The following is a 20,654-nucleotide window of genomic DNA, read 5'->3' on the forward strand; positions in this document are numbered from 1 at the left end:
TCCCCTGGGTGTTAAGCACAGAAAGGGTGTTGCCTGGACCTTCACAGTATTTATTATCCCATCTTCTGGAAACATCATCTCAATTTTTCCTTTATTAAACGATCCCTCCCCTCGGAGTGCAGGCTTGGTGTGATCAGGGTCCCCTAACCTGTGTCATTCCTTCACATTTGCTCAGGTTAGCCAGAGTTGTTTCAGTTGCTTGCAGCCAGAGAGCCTAACCTGCAACAACCATGGAAACTAATAGATCAGACACGTTTGGGTGAAGGTGCCAACGGGCACTTGTAAAAATTACCTTGAGCTCAGTCAGACTCAGCTGTCCAGGGCCTCATTTATCAGATGATGAAGCTGGGAGAGTAAAGGACTTTTTCAACGCATAAAGTCAGAAGCAAGGCCTCCTGAATACTTTCCACCATCTTGCAAAAATAGTGACATGGTCTTCCCTGGTTGGTTCCCTGGGGCACACAGGCAGGCAACTGATGCAAAATGCTACTGCAAAGACCCCTTCGATCAATTAATCAATGATTATTTATTGCAAGGCACTGTGCTAGGCACTATGGAGAGTACATGGAAGATAAGACCAAAGTCCCTGCCCTCAAGGAGCTTACAATCTAGTTGGGAAGACAAGGCATACATACAAGGAAATTTGAGTAACAATACAGGAGTTAAGTTAAAATGCAAGATAACAGTACAAGAGAGTTCCAAAAGTAGTACCTGATTGATTACTAGATGAGGGGCATCAACAGGGCCTGCAGCTAATTTGGAGGCAGGATGTCACCAAGGGCTGGAGTGTGGGAGGTTTCCACAGACAAGCTGGGGCTGGAGCTACCCTAGGTCAGTCGGGATTCGGGCGATAAAGAAGAGTGAGGGGTATTTCAAGAAGAGGCAGCCACATGCCCAAAAGGCACAGAGGTGAGACCAAAAGCAAGCAGTGTTTAGGGGCCAGTGAGGGCTCCATGTGGCTGGGTAGAAAGTTAAGTTGTTATTAGATTAAATCCAATCAGGTTTGGATTTTATCCTTTTAGCTACAGGGTTGGGGATACCTTAAAACAACAGGTATCTTTAGATTAAATCCAGAAAACATTTAACTAATCTAGAGGAAATATTCAAGTCTGATCTTCAGGATCTTTATTTGTGGATTTTTGTCCCTCTCTACTTCCAAAGAGGGTTTGCAGTGGTATCTTCGGGGTTGTCAGTTCCAAAGGAATACCTCTGGGTCATCTAGCTTTGGATCACAGCGAGAGAGTTTTGAGTCCCTCTGTGATCTTAAATTACAACTAGCACAAGGGTGAGCTGACAAATTCCCTGAAGGCAGGCAGGAAGAATGCTCCCAAAAGACAAGTATCTTTACAAATGACAGAATATTTATTAACAATACCTTTAAAAAAAGATTACATATGCTAGATCACTGGTAAATATCATTTACACTGGGGTTGGGAACTAACTGGGGTATCATCTTTTTTTCATTCATTTTATTATTTTGTTGATTTTTTTTTTTGCATGTGATTTTAAATCTTGTTTTCTTTTAACATAGAAGTAATCATATCAAAATGAGAAAGGAACACAGCTTGAAATACTGACAGTATATTTTTTTTTCCCAGTTACCACCCTAGTTTTTACACAAGTGGAATCCTGATCATGACTTGATTGGATAAATAGAGCTAGAAGGTTGAAAAGTTAACTTACGGTATTTGTAAGCAAAAATGACAAATTCCAGGCAAATTGGAGCTCTTTGAGAAAGAAGAAAAGGTGGCAGCGTGTTTACTCGTGAAAATTTTTCTAGAAAATTTCATGGCCTTTGATATGCACGGTGCCACTAGTGTCAGCTTACAAAACCTCCCCCATTATACCAAAGGGTTCTTTTCATAAGAACACGGATATTGTCACTTTCCAATGCGTGATTTTAAGACGTAGAAGAGAAAACTTATAAAGCAACGAGGCTACCTATTGTAAAATGAGAGAGTTGTCAAGATACCATACAATTGTACTAAAGATCTTTTACAGAGTCATGAAAAAAATTCTTTCTGGCAACAATTTGCTGAAATAGGAGAAATCTGTCAGACTCCACACATAATTTTGCTTCAAAAGCAGGGCTCTATTATTAAAGAGATACACATATATAAGAAATTTTGTAAAGAAGTTAACGAATCCATCAACAGAGAATTCTCTTTTTTTGTAAAATGTACATTCAAAACAGATACATTTAAAGATAGTAAAATGATCTTTTATCCTTTGAAAGACTTGGCTGACTATAGTAACTCGTGGTCTATGTTACTACAGGATACGTAACTTCAAATGTAATGGCTAAGATAATGCTACTACAAAGACGATACTAGCTAACTTAGCTGAGGGAAAAGAAAGTCTTACCGTACAATGCTAAATTCAGGGGTGGGAGTATTGCACAAGGTACCTCTGGGGCAGTTAGTTTAGGTGTTGAGATTGCAGCCATTCCTAAAACCATCTCAAGTTGTACTGAACAACAAAATTCACAACAGGGCGGGAAAACATATGGTACGTGTCAAAACGACGTGATTCCGTGCACCAGCCATTCCAAAGACTCATTCACAGACGGCAGCCTTGAGTTACAGACCAAGTCTTCAGCTGTCCTGCCACGAGACCCTTGTAGAACTGTACAAGTAATTTGCAATTTATTTACCAACATGAGTTTCAGACTGTGTCTTTAAAGGAAATATTTCCAAATAATAATCATATGATCGTGTTGCCCAGAGCATTTTACAGCAGAGGAAAAAAAAATTAATATCTACATTTCATGTTAACTTTAAAAAATTCTATAAAACACTAAATATATAATAAAAAATATGCATATAGGGACATATGTAAACTGCTTTGGTAACATCATATTACAGATGTCTTCAGTGCACTGCAGAGTTTCCAAAGAAACTTCAGACAAAGCTAGGTTTGCTTTGAGGAAGTACTGTATAATGCCATTCCTAAAGAAGCAAAAAACATTTTTTTTTTTCCAGTAATAAGATGTACTTGAACAACAATATTACTTAGTACTGGGTGTCTTCAAAACAACTAGCTAAATGTTGCTTATATTATAAAGAGCGAGTCCTTTACATAACATTTGTCATAAACTGGACCTGGCTGTGAGAGAAATCATGATGGTACTGATGGCCGACAGCGTGCAGGCGTTGGAAGTGGACGGCCCCGCCCCTCGTGCATAGGCATCTGGAAAGAGAGAAGGCGTTCACTCAGCACCCACGCAGCCCACCGCAAAGGGGCGCGAGGCCCCAGGGCTTCTGTCGCACCGCTTAACAGATAAGGAAGCTGGGGCCCAGAGAAGGGAGATAAGTCTAAGATTACCCTGTTAGTAAACAGCCGAACTGGGATTCGAACCCATGTCTGCCTAAATATACCTCTTTTTTTTTTTCCAACAAAACAATCTCAATCTTTTTCAAACTTCTTATACGTCTTGTATTTTTCACTGTAAGAGGTTACCAACTGTCGTTTGAAGTTTCTTCCCGATTGTAAGATCTCTCACCAACAAAGTAGCAAATCTCTCGAGAAAGAGATGGTTTTGCTCTCAGTAACATCCCTATTGGCTAATAATTAGACCAATACAATTGCTTAAAATATGTTTTTCTAATGAATTAAACCAAGAATCACCAGTCAGTCTAAAAAAAAAAAAACAATCCTTGCAAATGATAAGCAAGTATGAAGTCAGATTTTTTAAAAGTGAGATAAATTAACCCCCAAAACAAACTCCAATCTTGTGTTTTTCGTGGCCTGGAGATTACTTCCACATCTCACTATAAATCTGATTCCTTTCAACAGACGGGGACAGATTCCTCCAATGAGGTGTAGGAACCAATTCTCCCCAGTGTTTTAAAAGACAAAAATGCCTATAGTGTGTGTATGCAAAAAAAAGGTGCATTAAATACAAACATCACCTGGACACTGGCAAACCGCTCCGGAAATCAGAGCAGGTCTTGGTGCAGCCTTGGTTTCCCACCTGAAGTCGTTTCTATTCATTAACATTAACATGTGCTTATTCAGAAGAAGGGTGAAATGACCCAGGAACATTTTCTGTTCTCACTTGAGGCATCCACATTTTATAGATGCAATTAAAAGTGCTTAGGGGGATGCTCTGCTATGACTTGGTATCAGCAAGACATACTAGACCTTTGACTCATCTGAAGTGTCATGTGATGGACTCTTAGCAGGGGCTGAAGCTCTGTGGTGAGGATTTTGACCACAATTTAAAATACTGTACCCCTACTGACAGCTTGAAAATTTCTATCTCTGTCCTTCAGCGAACCCCTTATCTCCAGATTGTTCAAAACAAAGGCCAATGAAAATCTACACTTAGAAATCTAACTCCAATCTTTTCAAAATTATTATTGTGGTAAAATACACATAATATAAAAGTGACCATTTTAACCATTTTAAAGTGTACAGTTCAGTGGCATTAAGTACACTCCCACGTTGTGTAACCAGCACCACTATCTAGTTCCAGAATTTTTCATCACCCCGGAAGGAAACCTTGGACTCCTGAAGCCAGTTTATACCACCGGCCATCACTATCAGCCACTACCTTGTCTCTCTGGATGTGCCTATTCTGGTTTTTTAAAAATTTCAAATACATGAAGTCATACAGCAACAACAAAAATAGTATGCTGCTGAGATGTTTATAAACATAGTATTTGAAAAACAGGGTTGAATGTTTCTACCTCAAAAAAGAAGACCCTCACGCACGATTCAACAGTCTTTGTTAACAAAGATGATCTTAACTATATGTAGACATGTGCATTTATGTGTATGTTACATGGACACATTCAAAATAGTGTCGAGTCCAAAATATTTTCAGCCAAAGACATTAAATTACATGGCGTCACAAGAACAGGCTTCTACAGCATTTGAAAGAACTATTTGCTTGTTCCGCCTGAGTCATGCTTTTAACGTCTGAAGCTATAATTTGGGGGTTATTATAGATGCAAACCACATCGGAAAACCACATGGAAAAACCTGGGTGATGGATCTGGGGCTTCTCTAATCTGGTGTTTGAGTGATTGACAATTGATTAAATCAGTCCAAGCGAATCAAACTGTCTTTTGCATGAAACTACCTGTGATGGGCAAACATCAGGGTCTGAGGAAGGAAGTGGTTTTGTCCATTTTTATTTGCGGGCTTAATGTTGTCCAATCCCTGACTCACTGGCAGGCTTAGGAGGTGAGGCAGACATGGAGAAGGGAGGGAGAAAAAGACATTCTTACTTGATATCTTTGGAATTCGAATTTGTTCGCTGCTGCTGCCATCTCCTCCATCACTGAATGGCTTAATTTCTATGATGTAATCTTCATCAAAAGGCAAAGAAAGCTCCACCGATGTTTGATTTGTTTCAATGACAGATGTGCTGCTCTGTCTGTTCCACCTGTACAAGACCTGCCAATACAGAACGCACAGGTGTCACCTGCTGTCCTCACAGAGGCCCCAGAGCTGGAGCATCCATTTGCTTTCACCTCCGGGCACCAGTGAAAGGCAGGGACGCGAGGATGTCAGGCTGCCCATGTGCGTCTGGAAGACTCATTTATAGTGAGAGACATGTCTGCAGGTACCATTTATTTCATCATGAAGAAAGAGTTTAAAGGCTCCGGCAGCCTCTCAGTCTAAACGTGCTGAGCGGCCTCACATGACCTGGGGAAGCTCAGTTAACACACCTGGAAAAGGTGGATGTAGAGAGCTCAGTTACACACAAGGGTCTTTGGCATCAGAAGAGACTTGGCTGCTGTGTGACCGTGGTCCACTTACTTTACCTCTCTGAGCCTTATTTCCCTCTTCTATAAAATGGGGACGATAATACCCACCTTTCTGGGATGTTTTCAAGGTTGCACAGAATGGGATATAATGAAGGGTCTGGCGGAAGAAATAGTATCTATGGAGGCTTAAAGTGAACAAGAGATAAAAACACACTTGGCAAAGGTTAGAAGCGCAAGGCAGACGGGATAAGTTATCACCATCCTGAATCCTTGGGAGAGAGGGCGCTTCAGCACAGGGGGAGGGTCTGTGAAGGGCAAGGGCAGCAGCCCCCTTTCCTCCTCACACTGGGAGCTGTTTTTGAGCAACAGAGAAGAGAGGGGAGGTTCTGTGCATTTGCCGTCACTCTAGAAGTGTTTGTAGCTTCAGCAGGGCCACTCCTCTGGGCCTCCGCTGGGTCTGAGTCTGGGGTGATAGTTCATTTGATGAGATGGCCAACCAGCTTGGCTGAAAACACACTCATCGCCCGGCACCGCCCACTCAGCTCATCGCCCTCTCCGATCAGGACCACTGTCAAGGTCTGGCCAGGTAAGTGCATCTATTTGTCTGGATATAACAACTGTGATGAGACCTACTCCACAAACACTTCCTGACGTTTACTATGATCTGGGCACTTTATTGACAGAACCATGCGTAATCGTCACAACAATCTGACAAGACAGGCATTATTATTCCTTTCCACAGATGAGGAAACTGAGGCCCAGAGCTGGCGGGTGGCCAGATGAACGTTCCTCAACGCGCCCTTAACTGACCAGAACTCGTTCGTTTCTCTCGACAATAAAAAAGATCCAGCTGGGTGAGATCAGTCATTCTGGCTCCTGACGGAATGTTAGAAGCACTTGGGGAGCTTGTAAGAATACTGATGCTCTAGCCCATCGGTTCTCAACAGGGGTGGGAGTGGGGAGAAGCAGTTCTGCCCTCAGGGGGCACTTGGCAATGCCTGCAGACATTTCTGGTGCTACTGGTGTTGGGAGTGGGTGGAGTGGCCCGAGTCACTGTGAAACATCCTGTCACACAGAGGACGGTCCCCACAATAGAGAAATACCCGGCTCCACATGGCTACAGCGAGGAGCTGGAACATGGTGCCCTAGCCCAGCGCCAGCCCTCCTGGGACTCTGTAGGGTCCCGGCTTTGGTGCTTTTTAAAGAAAAGATCTTCAGGGGATGCTAATGTGGGCTGGGACTCATGAATTAGATCAAGGCTCTCAAACTTAAGCATGCATCAGGATGGCCTGGGGGGGGCTGATTAAAACTCAGATCGCTGGGCCCCACCCCAGGGTTTCTGAATTCATAGGTTTGAGGTAGGACTTGAAAAGTCTGCATTTCTAACAAGTTCCCAGGTAATATCCTTGCCTCTGGCTCAGGGACCACACTTTGAGAACCAGAAGACTGGCTCATCTTTCCCTGAGACCCACTTTAAATTCTGATTTGCTGAGGTTAGAGACATAGGGTCACTCTACTACTGCAAGAAAAACCAAACACAAGTGAAATTCATAAAATCCCCTTAAACTGGTTTAGATCCCATTTATTCCCTGGCATTTCATCACCTTTCTTTATATCTCTCAAATACAAGGTGGAAAACACAATTTCCTTAAGGTGGAAAGATTCCTAAGCATCCCCCTGCCTTCTCGGGAGCGTCCGTGGTATCAGCCTCAGCACCCGCTCAGTAATGACCAGGCGCCAGTAAATCCTGCGGCACCTTCAGGTCTGCCAAAGCATCTCATCCCGGCCCTTCAGGAACTGAGCTGGCTGATGGGATGCAAGGACACATCTGGCTTTGAGGAAGAAATTGCTTCTTTGATTTACCTCTGGGCCTTGCCAGAACGCAGAGAGTTCAACTAGTTTCAAATAAAAATCCAAAAGGAACACTTCTGGGGGAAAAAAAAAAGCCCTTTTTATCAGCACTGCTTATCAGCCTTGTAATGCTGGGGAGTGCTGTGGCCTCTAAATCCAGGCCTGTAAAACCTTTATTTGCATCAAACACTGGGTTCAGCTGACTGACTTGAAGGATATGCTTGTATTTCAGATAATCTAGGGTGGAAGACAAGGAGAAAGAGTAAATTTGTGGGAATAATGGTAATAGAAGCAAACATTACTGACTGCTTACTACGTGTTCGAACACTGTATATTCTACGTGCTAATGCAGATTACCTCTCCAGGTAGTCACTGCCATTATTCTGATTTTAAAGATGAGGAATCTGAGACCTGAAGGTGTTAAGCAATGTGCTCAGGGTCTCATGGTCAGTAAGTGGGGACCCAGCATTCAAATACAGACAGTCTAGGTTCATAACCTATTTTCTTAACTAAGTCTAGCTTGGCCACCATCTGTGTGACTGTGGGCTAATTGCTTTCCCTCTCTGGTCTCTGTCTTCATAAAAGCAAAACAAGGGGGTTAGACAATAGAAAGCTGGTGGCCCATGGGTCACATTTGGCCTATATATTTTAACTATTGGGTACTTACTTTTTAAAAAAATTTGATGTCAACATTTAAAAGCCAAGAAACTGCACATGATAAAATTTTGGGCTCTACTAAAAACTGGAACATATGATCACACTGGTCTACATGCCTGTCTGGCAACAACTGGGTGAAGCTGAGAAGCTACTGCTTATTCTGGATAATCACAAACTCTGCAGCTGATCACAGTCTCCAACACTTCCTATTGTGTCACACTGGCATGTGCCTACCTCAGGACCTTTGCACATCCTGCGCTCTATTCTTGGAACATTCTTTCCCAGAGAGGTGCCTATCTCACGCCCTCCTTTTTTCATGGCCCACCTGAAATGTCACCTCTTAATAGAGGCTTTACCGGGGCTTTACTTAAAATAACCTCTTCTACCTAGTCCATGGCACTGTCTGTTCCCCCTCACTCTGAGTTATTTCTCTTGGTAGTACTTCATTACCACTTGATATTGCTGGCAGGCAGAAGAGCTGAGTGGCTAAAAGGTGGGACTCTGGATCCACACTGCCTGTATTCAGATCCTAGGTCTTCAATACACTAACTGTGTTAATAACACTCTGTCCTATACTTGAATGTTGCCAAGAGAGAAGATCGAAAATGTTCTCTCCACAAATAAGAAATGGTAATTATGTGATGGGATACAGGTGTTAGCAACTGCTATGGAGTGATCATTTTGCCATCTATAAATGCATCAAATCAACACATGTATACCTTAAACTTGCACAATGTTATATGTCAGTGGTATCTCAATAGATCTGTGAAAGAAAATACTAGCTATGTGAAGTAGGCAAGTCACTAAACTCCGTGCCATGAGCTCTTTATCTATAAAACTCAGGCTAATAACTGCACCTACTTCATGGGTCATTATCAAGTTAAAATTAATTAGAACAGCGCTGGGCACATGTATTGACAGTATTTGTTGAAAGGACTGAGTCAACCCATTTATGTAACCTGCCTGGCTCTGGAGACAGTTTAGTTTGTGACACTGAAACCACATATTCTCTTTTTAGCACAAGGGTCCTAAAATAGCTTGATGCTTTGTGCTGAAAGAATATTCTAGGACTTAAAACTTTCTCAAGTCAACTTCTTTTTAAGACTGCTTACCCAAGCAGAAACCCCAAGCAGAAATCTAGACAATTTAGGTGAAAAAGCAAAAAACAGACACACGTGTAATTTTTACAAAACTATATATCCCTGAACATTTACATTGTATGTGTAGCATTTCAGTATCTATAACCAGTTACAGTCAGATTCCTTGGGATCTAAACGGGGATGTATAGGGAGTCTGGCTCCTCCAGTCCCAGCCCTAAAGAGAAGGGAAGGGATTGAACTGGAAATCAAGAAGAACTCAGAAAGGGCCCTTTCCTACCATCTGGTCTAACCCTGTTACTCCTCTCCTCTACTGTCAGCCCAGGTGGATCCTGCAGCATCTCACACATTTGGTACCCACCCATCAGGATGCTTCCTGAGGCATGGAATTCCCAATTTGGAAGTGCCACCGTATTTTTCATAGATACACTTTAGATATCTATAAGATACAATGAATCAACACGATACATCGTATTTTCGGGGAAAAAGCCTAAATCCATGGGTCTCCTTGTGTTATGATTTTTTTTCCCCTTATGTGATCTGTCCTTTCTTTGATTTCTGGATAGGACTCTGTATCTGAGCTGTGGTATCATTTTTGTTTTGTTTCTGTTTTAAAAATTAAGCCTCTGTTCGGGCTCTTGTGATGAATATATTAAATACATACATTTTGGATTTTTTTACCCAGCCCCCCAAAAATAGCTTCTATTATCTGATCTGTGGCTCACATCCGGAAGTTTCTATGTTCTCCAGGTGTCCTTTGTTCCAATGTTTCATTCTAGTTCTACAGAAAGAAAGTTTCCCCAATCCTACGTAAAGCCCCAGTTCTTCCCTGGGCAGTGAATGCCCCCTTGTTGCTCTTGTTTTCTTTATTCCACCACACCTGCCCACTTCAGTGCTGCTCCACTGACTCTCCAGTCTGCAAAAGCATCTGTTGAATTAAAAAATATATATAGAAGGGCCTTCTTGGAAAGGTGCTACCCAGACAAGGTCACACGAGAGTTTCTGAGAGGAGCAGTACGATGAAGACATAGCAACTAGACAAAACTCATTTCCCAATTTTTCTTCTAAAAATGCCTCTAATCTCTCAGACTTGGTTCACGGAAGCAAACTTCAGCTTGCTTATAGATCCCTGCCTCGTGAAAGCTGAGGGCACTCCAAGTCACTTTACTCGGCGGCCTTCAGTTTTCGCATCTGTGAAGTGAAGGGCTCCGGCTGGCTGAGCTCCGGGGTCTCCAGCTACCATTTTGCTTGGTTGCCTGAAATACTCCAGGGAGCTCCCGGCCTTTCAGTTTTATTTCAACACCAGCTTCAACATGAATTTAAAACCTAGTAAAAAGTTCACTCATGGAACTCATGCCCCTACTCAGGAACTCCTAAAACTTTCTAAACTTTTATTGTGTGTGTGTGTGTGTGTGTGTGTGTGTGTGTGTGTGTGTGTTTTCTCTGTTCTAATAGAACTAGAAGTGGGGAGAAAGACTCTCTCTCTTCTGGGTTTTTTTTTTCCCCACTCTCTCCCTTGGTTTGGTTAAATTAATTCGGCCCAGATCGTATCTGCATCTCTTTCATGTGATGATCAAAGTCCTGGCAGTGTTAGCCTGGGTCAGACCCCGAAGTTGCAAGGGCTGTCTTCACTCCTTCTTCTGTCTTTGCTTCGTCTGAGTCTACTCTTTCCTCTTTCATCTTCCAGCCTACCCGACCCCCTGTGTCTCTTGTCCTGGCTGAGACTGATCAGATGAGCTCTTTCACACTATCTCACCGTAAGAGGCTCATGATTTAGGAGTTCAGGAAATGAAGGCTTCCTTCTAATATCACCATAGCGAATGCATCCTTGGCTGGAGAAAACTGTGGTGCCAATTCAGGTACCGTGCTCTGGAGACCCACAGCCCAGGGGTTCACAATAAGTCATTAGCAGATCAGTTACCCAGGAGGATGGGAAGTACTCTGAGAAAGCTGACAAATAGAGAGAGCTCTGGCCACCAGAAGAGGCTTCTAATCTCAGACCTGAAAGATGAGTGGCTGATAAAGGATGCGGACTTAACTCGTGGCAGGTCCCAGGGAGATGGAATAGAGGCGCAAAGGCTCTGAGGAAGATGAAGATACCAGAAGATTTCTCCTTTAGTAAAAGAGAAATGCAGCCCCAGAGAGGTTCAGTGATTTACCAAAAGTCACATAGCGATTAGAGGACCAGAATGTGGTTGCTTGAAGACCTTTCCAGAAAAGTTTGCTGTTAAAAAGTGACCCAGTGAAAGGTCTGAAGATTGGTTCTGAGGGAATGCTTCTCTGCTGGCAGAATACAAGCCACTGTGTCATGCGGATGAAGGAAAGCTAGTCCCAGGCAAGGAGGCTTTCTAATCACATCACCCAAGGCTCTCCCACCAGCTATGTCACACACATCACCCAAGGCTCTCCCACCAACTATGTCAACTCGCGATGCCAGCTCCGGCTTTACTGTCCCACAGTCCCGGGTTCTGTGAAGAGTGCCTGACAGCACCGTCAGTACGACACTCTCACCATCTCTGGGCCAAAACGGCACAAAACAGGCAGACTGCTGCTTGTGAATTCACCCTGCCGACTAGTTTTGTTTGGCCTGCCCGGCACTGCTTCAAGTGTAGTTTAAAAGTAAAACAAAACAAGATGTTTATAATGCCTTTTCACTGTGGCATGAAGGCTGTTTTCTTTACTAGCTCTCTAAAGTATGGCTAAAGTTTACAGGATCAGGCAAATGAATTTCTTTAAAAAATCCATATATATAATATATCTCCCTAACAATAAGAACATGGACAAAAAGATTAATCATTAGTAATATTGTGAAATCACTACTACTGATTAAAAAAAAATACAATCAAGAAAAGAACAAAACAAAGCTGACAGTAGAAATGTTAAAAATGTGGTTCATCATGAGTTTCTGGAGACCCAACCACAGGGTATTTAAATATTTCCGAATGACTCTGCCTGAGCCCAAAGTTTAGGCGATTTTCTAAATTCTGTCCAGAGCTCGTGGACTATATATAAAACTCAGACCCGGCCATGGCGGGGCAGAGGCTGCCATAGAGGCTGCGAGAGCATCGTCAGGGAAAGCAAGAACATCGTTCCTAAGGCTCACGGGGACAGTCTGTCCCCACTGACAGCAGGATTAGGTGCCTTTGCCAAAAAGAAAGTACCCACTTTGTATCCTTTTACTTCCGACTCATTATCCAGGGCCTTCACTTGATCCCAATTCAGGATAATTTTGGAGTCCGATGAATTCCATATGATGTTTCCGGGGGGTTGACTTGGTGCTATAAAAAAATTAAGATATACGGAGTCACAGATTATTAAGTCTCAATGGATTCTGAGGAATATCTCCTTACTAGAATTCGAGAGTGGAGGCAATTTAACGGGCTATTGCACTAATATGTGTCTTCAAGGTCACTAAAATCTGCCGAGATACAGCACTGCAAATGGAAAAAGATTCAGCTGGTCGCCTAACATTTATAGCGCAAAGAAGTGGCCCTTCCCAGGGAGGAGAAAACATTTATCTTTCTGTCCTCCGGAGCAATGAATTTTGCATGGTATTCCGAAAGGTTCAGCTGAAGTGCTGAGGTAAATCTGCATCTCCAAAATGATACCAATTAGTATGCAAATGATCACTGGGAGGTGGGGATGGGGAACGAACTTGGAATATGTTTGATGAATCCCTAAAATATTTCCGAACAAGAATGTTCTTACGTGGCTTTCTGGTCGTCACGTTGACCGTCGCACTGGAGGGGCCCGTCCCAGCAGAATTATACGCCTTGACGGCTAAATGATACAGAGCGCTGCCTTTTAAGTTGGTGATTTTGGTCGATGTCTGATTTCCTATGGTTCGTATTTTTCTGGCATTTTCTTCCTTGTCATCATGTCTCCAGTATTTAACCTGAGAAAATCAAAAGGAAGACCTTGGACAGCATATCTACTGGGGATATTTCCAATGTCATCCGGTGACTTTTTTTAAAGCAAGGTTCTTAAGACACAGTTAATTTTCTCTATAGCAAGTCCTAAGCCGAACTTTCAGACCAAGAGCTTTGTATACGCTGAGAAAGTCTCCACAGTAAAAAAGGCCCCCTTTGTGTTCTTAGCTTCACAGTGAGGTGGCAACTTGGTGTAACCATGGTCGCGTGTTTCTCTCTTTTTCCTCACCTTGTTTTGAGCCCAGGTGATCCTGGGTGTGTCAGAAGTCAGAGCTCATTTTGTCAACCACCTTATACATGCTTAGACCGGCGTTTTGACAGGTGTCTCTGGAGTGTACCACGGAGAGGGGGGATCTCACAGTGAAATGCTCGGTGCTTCCATTAATGCTCCACTGGTAATCACTGTTTTCTAAAACAAGTGCCTCTAAAGGGGAGTCAAGGTTTTCTTCCCATCAGAGTGTGTCTGGAGAGTTCTCCCTGAGACATGGGGACTCTTTCCCAGAACCAAGGCACCAGTCTCTTGCTTACCTCGTAGCCCTGTATCCGTCCTCTGTTCTTCTCCATGGGGGAGGCCCAGAAGACTTCAATGTCTGTTGCAGAAAGACTTCTGGCAAAGATGCTGGCTGGTGGTTTGGTGGGTTCTGCGGGTGAGCATGGAAGGAGTGACTACTCTATCTGCTGCATCGGAATAGGATTCTAGATACTAGCATGAGAAGACATAAAGACTCCATGATCATAGAATAGTCTTAATGAAACAGGAGGGAAGGGGGCAGGGCACAACCGTCAAAAGAATGAAAAAGCAATCGAGGAGAGGACACACACTGGTTAGAACCAACTCGGCCCAAGATGGTGGAAGATTTGACTTCCAGTAGACCTTGAGCCTCATTACACACTCGTTGTAATAGATTAGCTGCTAAATGACACACCTACAGGCACCATGACAGTTCCCAGGCCGACGCTAAAAGGCCCCAAAGTGAGCAAGGGCCCAATACCTGGAACTCCCTGCACCTTCCCCAAAATTGCTGGAATCCTCCTCCCACTTGTCAGCATGTGAAATTACCCCACCCATAAAAACTAGCAACCCCACACCCTGGGGCCCCCTCTCTTGCCTTCTGAGACAGCCCCACTCTGTCGATGGAGTGTGTACCTCCCTGAATCAATCTACTTCCACTTTACTATGCAATGTGTATCTCCTAGGGCCGTTCTCACCTTCCTGGATGACCCCATGCTCTGGGGCTGCCCTCCCTTCTGAGACGTACTGCACTCTGTCTATGGAATACGTATCTCTCTAAATAAACTTGCTTTCGCTTCACAGTGGCTTGCTCTTGAATGCTTCCCGGCAGGAGAGACATGAACCTAATCTCTGCTAACACTTAGTGATCATGATATTCTGAGAGCCGGGTGAGCACAAAGGCAGGAGAAATGAGTGAGAACCCCTAAACGGCATGACAATGTGCACAATCACGTTGCTTTGTGACTTACCTGTCTCGTTAATAAAAGAGGAATTTATGAGTCCACTATAGGACTCATGAAAACATAGGTGGTGAGAGGAAATGCAAATTCTATTTTGGTATTCACTTAAAGGCATAAAACAAAATATAATTCTGTTGAACGTAATATATATAGAGTTTCAATATCTTGTAACCTAGAATGAAAAAGAATCTGAAAAGGAATCTATGGATGTACGTGTATGACTAAAGCATTATGCTGTGCACCAGAAATTGACACAACATTGTAAACTGATGATATTTCAATTAAAAAAAATATGTATACATGAAGATCTCACATGGTACCTGCGATTCTGGTCCTGAGCACTGGAATTAATCATGGATAATCATTTGTTTTTATAGACAGTGGAGTTGCTATCTTTCTAAGAGATTGGTGGTAGAGAATGAATCATATTTCTCACATGACACTTTTCTCAAATCAGGAAACGCCTTCAGTTTCTGAGGAGAGTGCTAAACTGACTGTACGTTCTGAAATCAACATCTCAGAATTGAAGAAACATCCTACCTTCTTCGGCAGAGTATACCACCGTGGTGGGGCTGAAAGGGCCTTCTCCTTTATTGTTGAAGACGCCCACTTTAACCTCAAAGGGAGAGAAGGGCCGCACACTCTCGTTTCTGAACACGTATCTGGAAGCGTCGGCTGAGGCCAGCACGGTCAGCATCCAGATCATCTTCCCGTAAGGCCGGAAGGCCACCACGTAACCAAAGCCTCTGCCGTTCTGTAATTCCTCAGGGACCGTCTGGGAAGGAAGGGAGGGGGCCTTCAGAAATCACAGCGGTCTGATTCAAATGCTAACACTGTTTTATTCCCCCCCAACCCCCGCCTTGTCCACATCCTTCCCCACCTATCTTATGGTGGTTGAGTCTTCCATTTGGGACTTGCCATCAGTCCACCTTAGATATTCAGGGGGTATTGGAGCTGAGGTTAAAAAATCAAGGAATACCTGCAGTGGAGAGCCTGGCTTCCTGATGGGGGAGACCCAGCTCTGAACCTGTTGAAAATGACTGTGGAAGATACAGGGACCGTTGATCTGAAACCCAGCACTGCCAGCATGTACCGTCTAATACTGATCTCTGTCCTGTGCCAAACACACTTGTTGACACAGATCTCAAGAAAGAAGTCAGGGCCATCCTGGCTCTGGCAACATCTTCCCTCTCAGAGCGCAACGGCTGAGCTGGCAGGGCTGAGTGATTTCTCTCACTGCTGGGGTTTCAGTTAAATCAAAGATCTGAAAGTGTAGGGTTGTTGTCTAGGATCCTTTGAAAACATTAAGGACCCTTTCTAAAACTCTGACTTCTTCTCTCAAAATCAATTTTTAATACATTGGTGGCTAACACACCTCCAGGTTGCTTAAAAAAAAAAACTAATACAAGAAGGCTCCAGCAGCAAAGCCGATCCCAGGAAATCGTGCTGGTACATGGAATCTATTGTGGGCAGATGTTTTAGATCAATTGGCTTTGCAGCAATTCAGGAAGAAAAGAAAAACCGCTTTTCTCTGAACCAGCCTTCTTTTAATGTATATATTCTATATGTATATATTTTTTCTTGTGTGGTCTTCCCTTTCATGATTGTTTTTCCTGTGATGAACTGAATTAAAACTTAACAACTGATGGACAAGCACCATCTTTTCCCGCTAATCATTAATGCCATGAGAGGGAGTCATTGCATTCAAATGGATTTCAGCTGTTAAAAACCAGAGGAGGAAACTTCCCAGACATGTTTAACATTGAGGACAATAGTAAAACAGCCTAGACTAATGTTCCTTTTTGTTCCGTGGTTCATTTACCTCCCAGGTTATAACCAGTTCAGATTTGCTGCCTCCACCACCACTGACGTTAGCTGGGGTGACTTCGGGGACTGTTTAGGGAGACAGAAAAAAAAAAAAAAGTCATGTCAGATGGCAAAAGCGAATGAGTGCCAGGAAAGTGGTCTAGCTGAAGTGTCTCACTTTAAACAAATATTCTAATGCATACACCTTTGTCTTCTGAGATCAGAAATGGTATGGTCCAGGGATCCGAAGCATCAGCTCAAGGAATGAGAAGGACCAAGGAAGTTGCTATGAGTTACCTGTTTCCCATTCAACAAGGTACACGTGTTATCTGACATGATGGACATGTTCAGCTCCACCCCTGGAAGCCGAGGTTCAGTGGGATGCGGAAAGGAATGAGGTCCTGGTTCTAATGCTTGGGTAGGCGTTTATTAGCCAGGTGGCGGTACACAAAGGAGAGACAACACACACTCTGCCCCCACAGAGCTTACAGTCTACTGCAAGGGAAACATGCAGAACGATGACAGAGCCACGTGGACAGTCAACAACAGCTGGTACAGACAATGGAGACGTGCGGTGGCGTTCGCAAGCAGCAGGCTGCTCAGAGCAGGGCTGGGCTAATGGCTTCTTGGAGGAAGGCGAGTTTTGAGCTGGGTGTTGAAGGAAGTGGTGGACAGAGGTTGACCCCTGGCTCACTGTGCTTAAACTCTTTGATCCCCAGTTTTCTCTGTAAAAGAGGGGAAATGGCGCTAGCTTCCTCTCCGGGATTGCAGAGAGGAATCAATTATATGACGATTTTGGAGGGGGAAGAAAGCATGAGGATGAGCTATATGATCTCCATGGAAATGAAAGATTCCAGACAGAATCTAAAAATGTCTGGCTGGGGTGCAGATTTGGTCACTGGGTATGTCCCCTTGGAGAAAGCCAATGAGAGAGACCTGGATAGATTTCTGTCCAAGAATAGGGTCATAGTTCCCATTTGCTTAGGGACTTGGCTCTTCCTTCAACTACCAGTTGGCCTCATCGCAGCTGGGAACTCCACACAGATGCATGCCTAGAGCTCCCATGCGACGTGCGAGAAGCCCAAGTTCCCGCCCTGTGGATGAATTTATGATCTTTTCTCCCAGTGCTCACTCAAGCTGTGCACACAGAAACTTACACTGAACTGCCAACGGGGCTGTCATGAATTAGGACGTTTCCAGTCTCAGCTTTGGGAAGGGCTTATACCCTCAGAAAATCTCACTGAACATTTCTGAGGAACTTAGTCCTGGCCACTAATGGTTGCTGTGAGCTGATTTCATTTCAAGTGTGGGATGTGCATTAACAAAAATAATAATCCTGGTAGGAAAGTCTTGGTGACAAAGGAACCAATAAGGAAAGAGCTGGCATTTGAGGGAACTAAGCAGAGTGTCTCTTTCTGAACCAGGGGACCCATTGAAGAGTGAGGACTTAACTCTGGATTGAAACTCACTGCTGGGACTCACACACAAAGAGAACAAACTAGTGGTTCCCAGTGGGGAGAGGGGAGATGGGAGGGGCAATACGGGGGCAGGGGATTAAGAGGTGCGAACTATTCCGTATAAAACAAGCTACAAGGGTATCTTGCACAACACAGGGAATAGAGCCAATATTTAAAAATAACTATAAATGGAGCAGAACCTTGAAAACTTGTGAATCACTATATTGAACACCTGTAACTTACATAATATTGAACATCAACTATCCTTCAATAAAAAAATAAACAACAACAACAACAACAAAAGAAACTCACTGCTGGTTAAGCTGAGCACCTACTGGCCTGATTTCTGATCATTATGGTCATGCGAGGGGGAGGGTGTGCTGATACAGCTGAAAAGCAAGGAGAACTCAGAGCCTTCCCCTGAGGAACAGGAGCTGCTGGAACAGACTATCCGGGGGGCTACTCACGGGCCTCTTCCGTCCGCCGCTTCTCCGAGGGCCGGCTGGGCTCCCCGATCCCAATCACATTGGCTGCAACTGTGCGGAATTCATATTCGACCCAAGGGTTCAAACCCACCACGGTCGCTGTGAACGTCTTCCCATCAATAAGTTCCGGGACTGAAAGACATCCAAAGGCGGGGATGTTTCACAGGGTCCCACGTTGGGAGGACAGGAACTTCTGTCTCTCAACAGCATCATTACTGTGTTTAGGGCACTGCTGCTGGTCTGAGGGTAGCTGAACAAACAGGGGCCACAGGGAGGTAATCCCACAATGCTCTATGCTGAACTAGTAAACTCAAATCAGACCCCAGCAGATGACATCACACAAGACTGCCTTCAAGGCCCAAAACTGCTTGTCTGTAATCATAATTGTTGTCACCTCACATGTTTTTCAACATTTACTGTCTCGTGCTGGGCACACTGTTTAATTCTTACAACTATCCTATGAGTAAGGTAAAATTATTCTCTTCATTTCTTTTTTTATTGAATGAAAGATTCTTTAGTGGGGAAGGCACAGCTCAGCGGTAGAGCGCATGCTTAGCATGTACAAAGTCCTGGGTTCAATCCCCGGGACCTCCATTAAAAAAAAAAAAAAAACTTTCTAAAAGAAAGAAGTAGTATTTTAAAAAAGACTCTTTAAATTCTACCGGGCTTCACAACTTTCAAAACATTCACACACATGATTTCATATAATCCCATATCCCTTCATTTTTATTTTATTAAAAAAATTTTTACTCCATGATTTTATTTTATTTATTAGAAAGGTGGAATAACAGAAGAGAAAAAGGCAGGACAAAAGACTAGAGTTTTCTTTCTTCAGATGTATGTAGAGGTGATTACATTATGAGTAGGATTTTATTACAATTTATTTCTCCTGATGAAGAGCTTCAATGAAAGCATCAGGTTTTTGTGGAATTTCTCTAACTCTCTTGAGGTCTAAAATGTGCCTTAGAAAGGTCAAGGGACTCACCCAAGGTCATACTGCATTTGCACTTTGACTGCACGGTCCACGCTCTATAACTTACTATCACAATGGAGTAAATAATAAGTCCACACTACTTCTATCAGTGAACTGCATTACTGTATCTAAGGAGAGAAGGTGTAAACATAAAAGGGATGAAGGACACAGAAAATGGAATCAGAGAGTCAGAGAGGCAGGATTTGACAATGTTCACCCAGCAGCCTGTGGGGAAGGGCTCCTTCACCTGAGGGCACAGCTCATTGCTTGAGGCCACAAGCCAGGAAGCTCTGGACTTTCCTCCAAGCTCGCTGAGGCTAATGACATCATCTATTCACAGTGCGGTTGAGAAAATTCAAGGAAAGCACTCAGGAGAGCAGATGGCATGTAACAAGGGCCAACACATCCTGGCTGTTTTCTTTTGTAAAAACTATCACGATCACTGTCATTATCATCATCATCTCCCTCTTCCTCCTTTGCTGCATTCTATTTATGCAGCATTTTTTTTTTAAGTTTCACAATCATTTCTGCATTGGGTCATAAACAATTCTTACTATGTCCCTTTGACAAAAGAGAAAGATGAAGATGTACAGAAATCTGCTGATAAACAGGGTCAGGACTGAAACCCATAACTCCTTAACATCCAGATCTTTCCTCTCTCTCCTTCCTAAAACACTCCTGTGACTGAGAAGAAAGTGATTCAGCTGGAAACACAGAAGCCCATTCCTGAAGTTAGACAAGCCTAGAGGAGTGCGTGACTTGCTTGCAATAACCACTTAATTTGCCCATTTTTTTTCCTCAGATGAAGCCTAAATAAAATAACAAAACGAGTCAATTTGGAGGTACTGACAGGAGCAGGGATGGTATGGCCAACCTGAGTATTTTTTAATGTAACAAAATCTCATGCCTCTTCACGTCCCAAAGTATCCATCTAAAAAAATGTGTAGCAAGTCAGGAGGCTCCACGCAGTCCTTAGATACTGGTTTCTTGAGAGCAGTGGATAAACTTTACGAGTGCCGTGATCATACAGTAATGGAACCTGCCGCTTCCTGAAGCCCTGCGCTGGTGATGCACGGGTGAATTTAGGTAATGCACAGACAGGTGATGCACTTTATTTTTATAACTAATGTATTTAAAAATGGGTGTTAAGGAAAAACATAGCCAACACAACAGACCTACTATCATTTCAGACATCGTTGCTTGGAACAA

General features: G+C 43.4%; 1 protein-coding gene across 3 annotated transcripts in view; it reads right to left on the bottom strand.

Annotated features, from left to right (window-relative positions):
• Positions 1 to 1,339: 1,339 nt before the first annotated feature.
• Positions 1,340 to 20,654, bottom strand: part of CNTN4 (contactin 4) — an 813,748-nt gene continuing 794,433 nt past the window's right edge. For all 3 annotated transcript variants that reach the window (XM_032458061.1, XM_032458059.1, XM_032458060.1), the window contains 8 exons: positions 18,455 to 18,604; positions 16,547 to 16,617; positions 15,265 to 15,499; positions 13,780 to 13,892; positions 13,031 to 13,217; positions 12,488 to 12,600; positions 5,235 to 5,403; positions 1,340 to 3,189 (listed from right to left, as the gene is read on the bottom strand). In XM_032458061.1, coding sequence (XP_032313952.1) covers positions 3,089 to 3,189; positions 5,235 to 5,403; positions 12,488 to 12,600; positions 13,031 to 13,217; positions 13,780 to 13,892; positions 15,265 to 15,499; positions 16,547 to 16,617; positions 18,455 to 18,604 — 1,139 coding nt within the window. In that variant the 3' untranslated portion in view covers positions 1,340 to 3,088. The remainder of the gene's footprint in view (positions 3,190 to 5,234; positions 5,404 to 12,487; positions 12,601 to 13,030; positions 13,218 to 13,779; positions 13,893 to 15,264; positions 15,500 to 16,546; positions 16,618 to 18,454; positions 18,605 to 20,654) is intronic.

Source organism: Camelus ferus, chromosome 17 (genome assembly GCF_009834535.1).
Source record: "Camelus ferus isolate YT-003-E chromosome 17, BCGSAC_Cfer_1.0, whole genome shotgun sequence".
Lineage (NCBI taxonomy): Eukaryota > Metazoa > Chordata > Mammalia > Artiodactyla > Camelidae > Camelus > Camelus ferus.